The sequence below is a fragment of the Hyperolius riggenbachi genome, chromosome 1, assembly GCF_040937935.1.
Source record: "Hyperolius riggenbachi isolate aHypRig1 chromosome 1, aHypRig1.pri, whole genome shotgun sequence".
Lineage (NCBI taxonomy): Eukaryota > Metazoa > Chordata > Amphibia > Anura > Hyperoliidae > Hyperolius > Hyperolius riggenbachi.
In genome coordinates, this window is record NC_090646.1 from 496,522,966 (window position 1) to 496,539,112 (window position 16,147).

Sequence of the window (16,147 nt, forward strand, 5' to 3'; positions counted from 1 at the left end):
CCTTAGCGCTGGCCGGAACTTTTTGTTTCGGCTGCGCAGGGCTCAGGCGGCTAGGGGGGCCCTCTTTCGCCGCTGCTCGCGGCGAATCGCCGCAGAGCGGCGGCGATCAGGCAGCACACGCGGCTGGCAAAGTGCCGGCTGCGTGTGCTGCTTTTTATTTGATTAAAATCGGCCCAGCAGGGCCTGAGCGGCGACCTCCGGCGGTGTTGGACGAGCTCAGCTCGTCCAGACCGCTCAGGTGGTTAAAGGAACTGGTTTGTAAGTAGAGGACCGCCTGCAATAGAAACACTCACTGGTTGTTGATAACCACATTCTTATAGAGAAGTCATGGATGGGGTGTGAATTTTAACATGTGGTTATGTGTTTACAGACTGCAGAGATAGGCTGGAAATAGAAGACCTGGCTGCAGTGTATTCTTGCTGCCTACATAGGCCAAGCATATTTTTTTTTAGAGAGTAAATATGACAGTTTTTTCTTCTTAAACAGTTGTAACCAGCAGAGGGACAGTTCTGCATGATAAGAATCTTCTTAACCACCCTGGCGTTCTATTGAGATCGCCAGGGCGGCTGCGGGAGGGTTTTTTTTTTTTTTAAATAAAAAAAAAACTCTTTCATGCAGCCAACTAAAAAGAGTAACTGTCAGGCTGCAGAAGCTAATTTAAACCTCTATTCTCCTGTGTTAAACAGTTTAGAAGGAAGCCAAAAAGGCATTAGTGAAGATAAAAATCTCTTACACCTTTGATGTGTGCTTATCAGCAAAGCTGTTAGACCAAGCAGGACGCAAGCCGCATACTATACTGCAAAGCATTCTGGGGCCCTCCCCTCGGCTGCTAATGAGACGTTACAGCAGCTTGTAATCAGTCCAGCGCATAGCACTGATAAATCTCCGGGCAGGGTACACTGCAGGAGTCAGCTATTGTTCCTAGCCACATGGCTAATTAATATTCACTGCACACTGTGTTATTCAGTACGAGCTTTTCTGTGATCAGGAAGCAGGCAGGACATGACGACACAATTGGCTTCATAGAAGACAGAAAAACATGGAACCTGCCATGAGCTGTCAGGAGCATCAATCTCTGCATATACTATATAAAAATTCTGTGAAGTACAAACGTGGACAGTGAAATGCATATGTAATGTAAGTACAGCCAATCTTTAGCTACTGATATATGTGTTTATTTTCTCTGAGACCTTATACCTAACAGCTCCTCTTTAAGTTGTCCTTTAAATCCTACTTAGTAGTGGCAGTTTAGCGTGAATTTCTAGAGCTGCACTACAGTTAAGCAAAGTGCACTTTTATAAAGTTGTCCTTTAAATCCTACTTAGTAGTGGCAGTTTAGCGTGAATTTCTAGAGCTGCACTACAGTTAAGCAAAGTGCACATTTATACCTAAACTGTAACAGATTAAGAAATGCTTAAAGGACAACTGTAGTGAGAGGTATATGGAGGCTGCCATATTTATTTCCTTTTAAACAATAACAGAACTGTCTGAATAATACCAGAAACAAGCATGCAGCAAATCCTGTGAGATCAGACAATAATGTCAGAAACACCTGATCTGCTGCATGCTTTTTCAGGGTCTATGGCTAAAAGTATTAGAGGCAGAGGATCAGCAGGACAGCCAGGCAATTGGTATTTCTTAAAATGAAATACATAGGGCAGCCTCCATATACCTCTCACTTCAGTTGTCCTTTAATAGCAGTTCTACAGATAGTGCAGGCTAGGCATGATTTGTAACGTGCTTCTCACCCCCTGCTTAATTCCTCACTTCAGAGCCTGCCAGTATCAATACAGCAGATATATTGGTTACTAGGGATGATCACAGATGTGTACATTGTTCAGAGTTTATGCAAATTTTTATGCAAATGTTTGCAGCTTGAAAATGGACCAATCAGTTTAGGGCTCGTTTCCACTGTAGCGGTGCGGAATCGCCTGGATTCCACCGCTGAAGAAATCGCATGCGGCTGCGTTTCCCCATGCGGATTTACCCGCGATTTCGCATGCGATTTCGCATGGCAAGGAGCCAGGCGAATTTAACCATGTCACTGCCAGTGTAAAGTTCCATTGCCTTTCATGCGAAATCGCCTGCGAAATCGCGGGGAAATCCGCATGACAAAGCCGCATGCGATTTCCCTATTGAATGCATTAGCGGCGATTCGCCCGCATTCCTGCCGCACGCGAAATCTGACGACCCTGTCGTGCAGATTTTTCCCGCACCGAAAAACGTCGCTGCCGCCGCACACGTGGAAACAGCCCCATCCACTAACATTGAGTATGCGAATCCGCATGCAGTGCCCGCATGCGGATTCGCTATAGTGGAAACGAGCCCTAAAACCTGAGTTTACATTGATTGGTCTATTTTCAAAATGCATATATTTGCATAAAAATTTGCATCTCATTGATCATTCCTATTGATTACCTCAGCATCAGCAATTCCTCTCACATACACTGCACTGTCTGAGAGACCTTCCTCAAAGTGCCCATACACTAGAACGAATATGGGAAGATTCGACCAAGAGACAAATTTATCTCGAATCGAATCTGATTAGAGATAAATACCGTATTGTTCGGACTATAAGACGCTCCTGACTATGAGACGCACCTAGGTTTAGAGGACAAAAACCAGGGGAAAAAAATATATACTTAACCTGGCCCATCCATGGTGAATGGGTATCTTAAATCCAGACAGAAAACCCACCTGTTCAGTTTGGCATTTGCAGAAATATAATTTTTGTTGTGTGAATACTTCATCCTACTACCATCTATTGAATCTGAGAGAGCCTAAGTGCTTTCAGTCCTATGGGAGAATAGCACTATAGAAATTGTATTGTTGTATATGCCCCCTTGTACCTCTTGTCTCCCTGCCTCCTCCTCTGTCCCCCTTTATGCCCCCTTTTATCCTCCTCTATGCCCCTTTGTGTCCCCCTGTGCCCTACTCTGCATGGGCACAGTACAGGGAGTTTCCCTGACATTGTGGTGGGTTGGAGGTTCGTATTGGCAGGCGTTCACAAGTCAGGAACTCCCTGCATTTGGGCTATAAGACGCAGTGACTTTTTCTCCCCACTTTTGGGGGAGAAAAAGTGAGTCTTATAGTCCAAAAAATACAGTATGTCTCTAATCGAATCTGCCCACACACTACAGGCTGATTCCCGTCCGATTTCAGCATGAAATCATACGGGAATCAGCTGAGCCGCCACTGTCCGCCCCACCGCTGCTCCCAAAATGTATAAATGTATGTAAATTATTTCCTACTGTATGAATTCTGGCGGCCACATCCAATTTCTATTGCACTACCTATGTAAATTATTTAGTGCATTTATACATTACCTGTCCTAAAGCAGCTCGCCGGGTCCATCCATCCATCTCGCCGGGTAAGCCGCATACACGCTAGTGGAGCATAGCGTCTGACGTCAACCGCTATGCACTTTCGGGACATCAGAGCGGCGCCGGCGTGTATGCGGAACCCGGTGAGATGGACAGAAACCGTGTGGAGTCGTGACACCAGACAGGTAATGTATAAATGCACTACACACTGTATACATTTATACATTGCGGCGGGGGTTTCGCCATCTCATCACTCGTTCGCAATTTGGCCACCTTACCGCCTCGCGCCCGACCAACCTCGGGCCCAAATTTTCCAGCATGCGCGACCAACCGTGTGGCCAATTTCTGTCCCGAAATTGGTCGCTTGTTGGTCGGGCATGCACTTGGCAGCACCAATTTTCAACCAATTCGATTATAATAATCGAATTGGATGGTCGATTGGTTGGTTGGTCGCCTAGTGTATGGCCCCCTTAACTCCTCCTATTTTACAACAGTTTAAGAAGGAAACTGCACTGTCTAGGGATTTCTTAAGATGTTTGAGACAGTTCTGCACGGATTTCTAAAAACCTACCAATATTTTGTCTCAGACACTCCTGAAAAATGGCCCCCACAGTATTGAGAGCTAGCTGCAGACAGATATATCTCTAAATAATCAATGTTCACATGTGGTGAGCCATGATTTAGGCTCTACACCACAGCCACTATACAACTGGTGCATTGCGGTGTAACATGTGGCAACGCACTGCACGTCGTTTGTTACTGCAAACTCCACACGTTAAGTGATTGAAAAGCACACCAAGTCGATCTCATGTATAAGTCGACTCCAATATTCAACCATCTTAAGCTGGAATTTTTTTTTGACTCAAGTAGAAGTCTACCCAGCAAAGTTAACAGCTGCACTTGGGGCTCATGATGAGTTAATGACTGCACTGCATACAGTATTGCAGCCATTAACCCATCCTGTCCCTTAAAGAGAACCAGAGATGAAGCACCCTCATGTATTTTATTACATTTATCAGTGGGAACATGACAGTAAACACCTACCCTGCTTTTAGTTTCATTGTTATCTGCTTAATTAGTCTATTAGCAACTGTGATAAGAATCCATGGACTATTCAGTCGAGGTTTGACCTGGAATCATTATAGCTGAGTCACTCTTCTGTGGAGTCCTTACAAGCCCAAGCCTTCCCCCTCCTGGCTTAGATCTTCTGCTTTGCATACTGAGAGCTGTGATGACTGGGAGGGGCTGCTGCTCCTGAGAGAGAAGCTCTGTGGCTGTAATATGATCCCTGTGTGCTCTGTGTGCACTAGATTCTCATAGGAATGAAACTGCAGTTATTATCAGTGACACTTCCTACAGGCAGATCATACCAAAATGAAAGCACATAGATGAAAGGCTGCATTTAGCCTAGATAGCAGCATAGTCTCATATAGCCTAGACAGCACATCCAGAACAACTCATATAACCCAGAAGGAGAAGGGATATGAGCCGGCGGCCATATTTGATTTTTCCTGGAGCAATAATGGATAAAAAACACTAAAAAGGCACACCAGAGCGGCAAAATTATCAGGTAGAGCATTTATTCTTTACAAGCTATCAACTGATATGTTTATTTTGTGTGAAACGTTCATCTCTGGTTCCCTTTAAAGAGAATCTGTACTCCAAAACTCTTACAGTAAAAAGCATACCATTCTATTCATTATGTTCTCCTGGGCCCCTCTTTGCTGTTTCTGCCACTCCCTGCTGCAATCCTGGCTTGTAATTGCCAGTTTTAGGCAGTGTTTACAAACAAAAAAAATTGCTGCTAAACAGCATGTGATAGGCTTAGAGAAGCTTAGTCTGTGACTCATACAGAGCCTGGAGGGGGCGTGGAGAGGGTGTGTATAACGTCTACCTATCACAGCAGAGAAGCACATTCCTGCCTGAGCCGACAAAGCTGACAAAGGAAAGATTAGATTATATAACAGAGATAATACAGCCACTGTGCAACTAGAAAAGGTAAGACAGACCACATTAGAACAGGTATAGGAACTTATAGGAAGAAATAAGGCTGAAATTGTTGTTACAGAGTCTCTTTAAGTGCAACCAATAACTCCTCCAGGCCCCCAAAACAGCAATTATTTACTCCCCTTCCTGCAGCCCAGTATTTTTCCCCCGTCCCTTCCTTGGCAATTGTTGTGGCCAGGACTTTCAGACCTGTGGTACATTGCTGCAAATGGGAATGTCACTATTAGTACACACATTACTCAGTGTGCTCGGTGTTGCCCGTGACTCATGTATAAGTCGACTATACTTTTATGAAGTGAAACAGATCTAAATTTCTAGACTTGTACTTGAGTATATACGGCACTTTTCATTGACTATATGCTTCTCTGTACTTCACTGTATACAGTGCAATGCAGTGTTCTTCCCAGAATGTTTTCAAAATTCTTGCAATGCAGTGTTCTCCCCCATCAGAGTGAACATGTGGTAGGTTCAAACTGCACAAAAAATAAAGAAATCAAAGACTCAAAACAAGGAAATAAGATCAGGAGGAATTGTGATGTCTTGCTTCACGAAGATTATTGCCTACTACATGGTTATAAGAATTCTTTTTTTTATTTTTTATTGTTGTTTGCATTACAGACTCATCCTAGCAGCCAATCGAGATGAATACTATCACCGACCTTCCAAACCAGCTGATTTCTGGGGAAACCATAATGAAATCCTTAGTGGTTCGTATGAATCCGGCAATGATTGACCATTATTTTTTGTCTTATTCTCCTGCTCTGCTTCAGTTATTATTGTATTGATCCATAACTGCTTGCCTTGCCTTCATCCCTACAGCCTTTTAACTACTAGCATGTGTGGTAGCTGTTATCGAACGCTGGCCGCCTCTAGTGTATTAGTATATAACAGTGTTTCTCGGCTTTATTAAAGCATAAACCCTTCAACAAAGCCAGAGCTAATCCAACATTGCCTTGTGTTGGTCACCTTGTCTCCAGCACCCTTTGACATGCTGTATATTTATTACCACTACCTAGAAATGTTATTTAAGCAAGTTCTTAGAAGAAGTTTATGGAAAGCCTCTGTCCATGCATGAAATCGCCTGAGCCTGCCACAATACGTCTTCCCTGGTCAGTGGGTCTAAATGATGTAGTTCCTCTTATACTCATTTGAAGGAAGGTTTGGTGCAATTAAAAGGACCGCTGTTGCAAAAAATGTTTAAAATGTAAAATATGTACATACATTTTTATTTGTTCCAGATTAAAATGCACTACAGTTCCTTTTTTTTCCTTTGTCACTTTCACTTACTGTATATTAGGTACTAACAATCTGACAAAGCTGACAGATTTTGGACTGGTCCATTTCCTCCTGTGGAATTCCCAGTATTTATTTTATTCTTTACAAAAGCACTTCTTGGAAATCATTTATACAAAGATGTTGAGTGGCCTCCCAACTGTCTCGCTGCGTTGCTGTTCAATAATTGCTTTAAAAAAAATAAAGCTAAATCTGAGAATCATAATGAAATGGTCCAGCCCGAAACCATTGTTATATTTGTCAGATTTTTACTACCTACTGCAAGTCACGGTGACATAAGGAAAAAAGTAATTTATAGTGCATTTTACTCTGGGAAAATTGTTCATCTTTTATGTATGTATTGTATTCTAAATTTTAAATTTTTTTGTGATAGTGGTCCCTTAAACCCATTTTCTAGTCGCTGTGAAATCTGTGTGTCCAATGAACTTTTTAATAGTCAGAAGTGCTTATACTACAATTCCTTTCTTATTTTATGCCTGTGTGATATGATCCTTGTGTAAGCTGCCAAATCAGGCACCTCCGTAAAAATATTTACTGTACATCGAATTTATGATATTGAATACATATTAAAACACTGATGTTGAAGCAGCAGAAATACCCACAAACCTGTGTAAAATAAAATACACTGTGCTGTAACACATACACTGAGATGAGAACCTGTGCCATAGATTCCCCAAGAAATATTGACTTCTTTTCATTGCAGGTTTGGACATGGAGACTGGCAAAGAAGGAGGGACTTGGTTGGGGATCACAAAAAGAGGAAAGTTTTCAGCTCTTACAAACTATTTGCAACCTAAAATAGTTTTAGATGCCAAAGGCAGAGGTAAGTTATGTCAGTCTTCCTGTAGCACAGTAAAAACATCCAACTGGTTGGTAGACACATACAGAAAACTGTTACCTAGAATATGTGACCGAAAAGTATTTTTCTTTATGCATTTATATAGTTCTGATGTAGTCTTAAGGCCAAGGGAGAAGGGAATTTTAAACGTTAAGGCTAGAAAAGAACAATAGGTAAATAAGAAGGAGGGACTGTCTGTTGTGTGTACAGTCCCTGTCCTTCTCAGAACTAGCCTGTGTTCATTGTTGCTTTTTTTCCCTCACTGTGACAGTTAAGAATCAGAGCTCTAAATCACAGTTTTCCTGTAGTTGGAATGCAGTCCCACTGTATCTCCCTACGATAAATAATCTACACTTGTAGGGAGTAGGAGCAATCATGTATATTTCAAAGGTGTGCTCAGACCAGTGCCTCGGAACTGTGAGGGGCCAAATCCAGCAAAGACAAAAAGGGTAGACACCACCAACACCAGAGGTTTATACCCTCCTAGTGACCTGGCCATTTTTTACAATTTAGTACCTCACATGTTTAATGGTTTACTGCTCAGTCATACAACTTGGCACCCAAATGAATTTTACCTCCTTCCCACTAATAGAGCTTTCTTTTGGTGGTGTCTGATTTCTGCTGCAATGTTTATTTTTTTATGAATAAAAGATAATTTTTTTTAAAAACGAACCCCCCTATTTTATTCTCATCCCCCCCCCCAAATTAGCCCTAGACTGCGATCCATACAATACATTACACATACATAGGCATATGCCTATGATAGGGAATAGATTGTGAGCCATTAGGAGGGACAGTTAAGTGACAAGGCTGTAGATTGCAGCGCTGTACACAGTTACATAGTTATTTGGGTTGAGAAAAGACATACGTCCATTGAGTTCAACAGTTTTTTGTTTTTTTTATACAGCCTGCCAGCTCCGATCGTGACTGGCAGGCTGATCACAGAGCAGTACAGGAAACGCATGAGCGCTCGTTCCCTGCAAAACTCGCTCCCTGCCAAAGTCCTGCTATATGGCGTAACTGAGGAACGAGAGAGAGACACTCTGCGGCCGCCATCCTGGTTAAACCTCAATGGGCTTTAAATACTGTTGGTGGTGTCGACCCTTGTCTTTGCATTGATAAATACAGATAACAGCAAATGATAACGCAGCTGCTAGTTATAAATGAATCATCTGCTAGCTGCTTTGATTTACCAATGTCAGCAGCTTCTGTATCCTTTGTGGCCTGAGTAGGCATATTAGGAGAATGATTTTCACATTACTAATAGTTACCGCTACTATGGCCATTGTTTACTGACACAAGGTGGCCACACACCATACATTTTTTTTTTTTTATATATTTCTTTTCAATCCATGCATTACAACCAAATTTTATGATTGATTGGATAAAGGGGAAAGAGGCGCCCAGAGAAGATAAAATACGTTGAAACAACTAAAATAAAGGGAGGTGGCTTACCTCAATGAAGACAAATTCATGTATTAATAGAATTTTATTGCCCTGGCAACGCGTTTCATGGGTGCATACCCACTTCCTCAGGCCAAATAGCAGTGTCCACTATCATCAAACAAGGCGCCTAATGCCACAGCACTAACAGCATATCAAAAACATAATTCTACCTATAACAAATACTACAGACAACATTGTATAATGATAATCAAAAATAAAAAAATAACAGCATTCAAACAAATTTATGCATATAGAATTTGATTTAAACTATCAGAGGCTATCAGTGCCAGAGCAGTTACATGCAATCTAAGTAAGGTTGTAGTATGCCCACAAAATACATAACTATAGTGCATTCAACGTTTTATGATTGATTGCAACATTTGAAAAATCTGACCAACGTACCACACAGGTGAGTTAAATTTTTCCCCAATTGTGAAAAAAAAAAGGATGGAAAACTCAGAGAAAGCTGCTTGGGTCTATAATTCAAGAGATTGACAGTCTATCCTACACTATTCCGTTTTCATAAAAATGGATCAGAAAAATCTACCACTCCCAATCGAAATAAAGGTGAAATTTGATCAGACTTCTCGAACGAATAGAAAAAAAAAGTTAGATTTTCTGTGCAACTGATCATCTTTATTAAATTGCTGTAAAATCGGATCATTTTATTGTATGGTGTGTGGCCATTAGTCTGCACTGTGTTTTTGCTTCTAGAAGTGGTGCTGTACTTAGTATGGATTGTTTGTTGACCATTGTAAAGCTTCTAGTAAGCTGAGGAATTCCCTAGATGTTCTTTCCAGTTTGTGTAGAGTAACCCTTATATTCACCTCCTCCTGGCTGCAGGTATTGTGTGCCTTGGCGACGAGAACAGATTGTCATTTTGCAGTATACATTTAAAGGGACCCTGAGCTGTGTCTTAAAAAAGAAAACTGGACTACAATCAAAGTATGAAAATGTTGATTGTCAACTCTCATCACCACGTGTTTTGATGTTCACTTGCAATAAAACAGAATGGTATAGACGGAAGATGCACGCTCTTTATTCACTTTTTTGACACAAGATGTACATGCTTTCTTCTTCGATATGTTAGCGGAGCACACGTCTAGCAAGTTCGTGGAACAGAGAGCAGGCTGCTGTCAATGTATTTGCCACCATTAGTCATTTTTCTCACGAGTTTAATAACACATTTTAAAGGGGAAGTGCCACACTATTTTTCTTGCTAACACTTACCTGGGGCTTCCTTCAGCCCACCGTAGCCCGTGAGGTCACCAGCATTCTCCTGGCCCCCTCCAAGTCCTGCTGGCAGCTCTGGTCATGCACTGACCTCGGGTGAAGTCGCGCATGCTCGCCTCCGCTGCGTACCCGACGTGGCATCACGCTGGCCACTGTAAGAGTCCTGCGCATGTGAGGTTCAGTTTTTAGAGAACCGTGCACGCGCAGGACTCTTACGGCGGCTGGCATGATGACGTGTCGGGTGCGCAGCCGGGGCGAGCATGCGCGACTTCACCTGAAGTCAGCGCATTATCGGAGCCGCTAGAGGGACTGCGGAGGGGGCCAGGGGGATGCCGGGGACCTCGCGGGCTACGGTGGGCTGGAGGAAGCCCAAGTATTTTTTTTTTTTAATGACACGGCTTAGGGTCCCTTTAACTGCCAATATATTTTTAGCTGCTTTGTCTATTAACGCAAACCTTTCACTGCATTTTTGGGGACAGACGAGGCTTTTTTTTTTATTTTTGGCACTCATTTTTAAAAAGTTTTTTTTTTCTTATTTCCACTTATTCAAGAAAAATCAGGGAAAAAAGAAAAACAGTCCAACACAAGAGCTTGTCTGTGAACTTGGTAATCTATAATAGGGTGTTGCAGTGGGGTTAAATGAACAGTCCATCTGGTAGCTCTAGGGCTGGGCTTCATTCTTCCCTGCAGACCTCTAAATGTGGCCAAGCCAGTTCAGCAGTACTGGTAAGTAACAAGTTACCCTACCAGCAGTGGTGATACATGGGGACTCACTGTACCAGGTGGTATTGGATTAATAGTGTCACGGGTGGAACAAAGCTTTTAAGCACTAGAGATGGTCAATAAGATGCTAACTATGCCACTTTGTATGCAAACTTAACTGGGCACAAAGGTGCGTTATAATTTTTGGAGGGGGAGAGGCAACCAAAACTTTGCCATTGGGCCCCATGATTTCTAGCTACACCACTAAATGAAAGCGTTCTTTTAGGTTTGGTTGGGGAGTTAAATTAGGTCCTGGAAGTAGTTATGCTAGAGTTAATGATGAATGGACGGGGTATGCTGGGTTTGGAAGGGGGGGGGGGGGAATTATTTAGCAGTGCTTGTGCCAGCCTTAGGAAGTGCTAGGAGAAGCAATAAACACAAAGGGACGTGTGTTAGATCTGGGGGAAGAGAATTAGTGGTAAATAATTGTCACGTGTACACTTAGGTTTGGAGGAAATTAATAGTTACATAGTTATTTAGGTTGAAAACTTACTTATTTAGTGCTGAAGAGGTTATGTTAGGTTTGAGGTGATATACGGTACTTGGTACACTGAAGAGATTATGTTTTATTTAGCACCAGGTGGAAATATTGCAGGCTTTGTGGAAGAACATGCAAGTTGTTGGCTTCTCACAAAAATAAGTTGCAGTTTTCTACAATTACTGCTCAGTACTGGAAATACACCATTCTCAGCACAGCTAATTACCGTGTATATTTGCACCACATGCAGTGTATACACACTCTAGCTGATTCTTCATTCTTGTTTTCTCATTTACATAGGCTCCCTGGTGTCTAACTATTTGACATCTGATCTGGACTGTTACTCCTACATTAAGAGGATATCTGAAGAGGGACATCTTTACAATCCTTTTAACTTGCTTACAGCAGAGTTTAAGTAAGTCTGAATAAATGTGTGCTGTCCATAGTGCTTGGATATTGATTGTATATTTTTGGTTGCATTTGTGGACTAGAGGGAACAGTACTTCAATGCAAATTAAACTGGCTTGACTACGTGTAGATGTGCATTATCCATACTTATTAACTTTTACCATTGTGTATTTTGTGAGGTTGCAGATTTTTACATAAATACTTATTTGTATAACTAAAGTAGCCAATCTTGTGTTTGATATTTTGGAGGCTAAAAAGCCACGTCTCCTCCAGTATTTGGGTAATGTGGTTCTCTGTAAATGTGCTTTTGTTTTAGCTGCTTTGTCCTCTATGATGAGTTTTACTCATTAAGGGCTGGAAACAATCCTGCTTTAATTAGAAGCCCTGAGATTTAGTAATTGTTTAGGGACATTGTTGACTAAACTAAGTGGAGGAAGTAGTTAAGGTTTATAGTGTCAATGCTTTGTTTACAGTTTTGTGCCTTGTCGACTCTCGCTATTGGGAAAATGTGCTAGTTTAAATCTAGACATATTTGATGTTTATTAACTTGCCATAGTCTGATCTTGTTGTTAAGATGGATTTTTTAATACTACATGACAGCTCCACTGTGTAAGGAACATAGTAAAAGTAGAAATAGAGGAATTATACAAGTACTAGGCATTAGGCCTATTTGTATAATAACTGGCGCTAGTAATGTCACGCGGCCCTGTGCAGAACAGTGGTGGCACACACTGATGCAGTTGGACACAGACACCTGTAGTTTTATTAGGTAGGAAGACAAATATTTTAAAAAGTTGTACACAACGTTAATTGTTTCAGAGAAGATTCAGAGTTTAACAAGTTTATGGCAGATGGGAAAAAAAGCTGTCTTTCAGTCTGTCTGCGTGTATGCGGATACTTGTAGCATTATAAGTGTAACAGAAACGTAATTGTGATATACCGTATTTGCATACAGTTTTTAAAGCTGAACTGAAGTATTATATATATATATATATATATATATATATATATATATATATATATATATATATATATATATATATATATATTCACTTACCTGTTGTTTCTGCTAGCCCCCTGCAGCAGACCTGTACCCGCAAAGTTACCTTAGTTCCCACGCCATGGTTCACTTTCACTTCATTCAGTTGGAGTGCACTGCGCTTGCACGGCCATTGTCGTGCGTGTCCTCGTACTGCGCCTGCGCAGAACGCTTCTGGCTATGGGAACACGTACGAGGATACATGTAACCAAGGCACAATGGATGACGACTTAGCAGCTGGCTTCCCCAATGTGAAGAAAAGTGATCTGAGGCAAGGGAACGGAGAATTGTTCGGAGACAGCGTGGGCACAGGTCGGCTGGCAGAAGCCCCAGGTAAGTGAAACTTATTTATTTATTTTTTTTTAGGATACTTCAGCTCCGCTTTAAAGTGTAGCAAAAGTCATGAAAGCCTGTAGAGCTTATTTGAGTTTATAGTGATAGTAACAAAGGTAGAAATATGCTAAAGATCATTTGAGTTTAGCAGTATAACAAATCTGTTTATAAGCTCACAAAACCGCTTACACAATAAGAGGAACTATTAGATTCCTTGTTCTGCACCAAGCAGATTTTTTATTTTAAGCAAATGTTATTTTTAGTTACTGGTTAGGACTTCAGAGTTGAGACATTTCGGAGCCTAATCGTAAAGCTGCAAGAAAATGTAAACTGTAAGTTTGCATTTTAAACCCCAAAATGGTGCTGCATCATATCATCAAGAAAAGCTTAAAATTAACCCGAGGTGAGAGTGATATGGAGGCTGCCATATTTATTTCCTGTTAAAAGAGACTCTGTAACATCAAAAAGATCCCCTGGGGGGTACTCACTTCGGGTGGGGGAAGCCTCGGGATCCTAATGAGGCTTCCCACGCCGTCCTCTGTCCCACGGGGGTCTCGCTGCAGCCCTCCGAACAGCCGGCGACAGACCCGACTGTCAATTCAATATTTACCTTTGCAGGCTCCAGCGGGGGCGCTGTGGCTGCTTTCGGCTCGGAACTAGACGGAAATACCCGATCTCCGTCGGGTTCGCTCTACTGCGCAGGCGCCGGAGACTTCCGCCTGCGCAGTAGAGCAGACCCGACGATGATCGGGTATTTCCGCCTACTTTGGAGCCGACAGCCACCAGAGCGCCTGCGCAGGAGCCGGGAAGGTAAATATTTACGTCGCCGCTGTACGGAGGGCTGCAGCGAGACCCCCGAGGGACGGAGGACGGCGTGGGAAGCCTCATTAGGATCCTAAGGCTTCCCCCACCCGAGGTGAGTACCCCCCAGGGGACATTTTGATGTTACAGTTCCTCTTTAAACAATACCAGTTGACTGGCAGTCCTGCTGATCCTTCTGGTCACTAGTGTCAGAGACATGATTTTCATAAATGTTCAGGGTCTAGGGCTAAAGTATTGGAGCAGAGGATCAACCAGGCAATGTGCATTGTTTAAAAGGAAATTAATATGTCAGCCTCTATATTATGTCTCTGCGCCCGAATTCCCTTTGATGTGAGCAATTGTTAGACAGGTCTATGGGGCTGCCAAGGAGCTTTCATTTGTTACCCTCTTCCATGCAGGGAACTGATGATTGATTAACTTGTAGCGGCCAGCCTTAGCTATCACTTGACAAGAGTTTTACACTCTCTTTTCATCTGACCTCCTCAGCCTCCCAGCATCCCTCACTCTGTCTGCCTTCCTACTGTGGTCCAGAGTTAGCAGCTGGCTGCTATCAAACACATTTAACTCTGCCCTTGGATCTGTTGCTCCCTTTCCGACCCATGACTGTAGCCGTGGCGGTGTTAACCGTAGCAAAATGATCAGATAAAGCTATTGAAATTCAAACACCACTTGAGAACATTTCCAAAAGTACAAAGAGGCCTTTGATTAGTGCAGACAGGCCCTACCAGTGACTTCTTCCTCATCTCCTCACTATACAATAATTTCAAACAATTATTTTTATATTTTCACCTTTCTGCTCAATCCACTTGCTCTACCTCCTCTTCTCTGCATTTCAGCCGAGGACTTTTAAACACATTTTTAAAGACAAGATTGACATCATCATTAACTGCTTTCTCTTAGTTGACAGAACATAGACTGTCCTCTCTCATCTACAAGTTCTTTCCTACCAGCTGGTCCCTTCCCATCCCACTGCATTTCTTGGCTTTCCTTCATATGTTCCCTAACTGCTTTCTTCAACCTTTCCTTCTCCACAGCTATCTTCTCTTCCATGTCTAAACGCACCGTCATGACACTATTACTTCATAACACTTTCCTTGAATCTCACAACTATCCTTTTCAACTATCATCAGGGTGTATTACCCATCAACTAACACCTCCTATGTGGTTTTCACCCTAGTCACTTCAAGGAAAATCCCCTCCTAAAAAAGGAGCAGTGTATTATTAACTGCGTAATCTAAAGGACATTATCTGTATGTATACTGCTTGACCTCGCCTCCACTTTTGACACATTGCACCAGCATCCACTTTTTTGTACCTTCTTTTCACTAGGCACCCATGGTATTTCTCTCTCTTAAAGAGAATCTGTATTGTTAAAATCGCACAAAAGTAAACATATCAGTGCGTTAGGGGACATCTCCTATTACCCTCTGTCACAATTTCGCCGCTCCTCGACGCATTAAAAGTGGTTAAAAACAGTTTTAAAAAGTTTGTTTATAAACAAACAAAATGGCCACCAAAACAGGAAGTAGGTTGGTGTACAGTATGTCCACACATAGAAAATACATCCATACACAAGCAGGCTGTATACACCCTTCCTTTTGACTCTCAAGAGATCATTTGTGTGTTTCTTTCCCCCTGCAGCTATCTTCCACTGAAGTGTCAGGCTGTTTCTTCCTGCAGAGTGCAGACAGCTCTGCCTGTATGTAATTCCTCAGTATGTGAAAGCCCAGCCAGCTCAGAGGAGGATTTATCCAGCTTGTAAAAGATAAGAGAGAAGAGAGAAGCTGCCCTAATCTAAATAGTGCAGAGAGGGTCCTGAAGGGGGGAGATGCATCACAGAACCACATCACTGAAGAACTTGGCAGCCTTCCAGACACAGGCTGACAAGTCTGACAAGAGAGAGATAAGTTGATTTATTACAGAGATGGTGATAGTAGAACGTGCTGCAGTAAGCCAGAACACATTAGAATAGCTTTTGGAACTTGTAGGATGATAAAAAACAGGATGCAATTTTTGTTACGGAGTCTCTTTAAGTTTCATCCTACCTTTCTTGTAGAAATGTTATAGTTAATCATATCAACACTACCTGCTTGCACTGCTCCCCTCTACCCCTCGAAGTACCACAAGGCTTTAGTCCCAAGACCCTTTCTTTTTCCTCATCCTTT

At 42.2% G+C, this 16,147-nt stretch overlaps 1 protein-coding gene across 1 annotated transcript in view; it reads left to right on the forward strand.

Moving 5' to 3' along the window:
* TANGO2 (transport and golgi organization 2 homolog) overlaps nucleotides 1-16,147 on the forward strand; it is a 131,311-nt gene that overhangs the window by 51,964 nt on the left and 63,200 nt on the right. Inside the window, exons 3-5 of the mRNA XM_068271582.1 lie at nucleotides 5,949-6,037; nucleotides 7,327-7,446; nucleotides 11,681-11,795. Of these exons, the coding sequence (XP_068127683.1) occupies nucleotides 5,949-6,037; nucleotides 7,327-7,446; nucleotides 11,681-11,795 (324 nt within the window). The remainder of the gene's footprint in view (nucleotides 1-5,948; nucleotides 6,038-7,326; nucleotides 7,447-11,680; nucleotides 11,796-16,147) is intronic.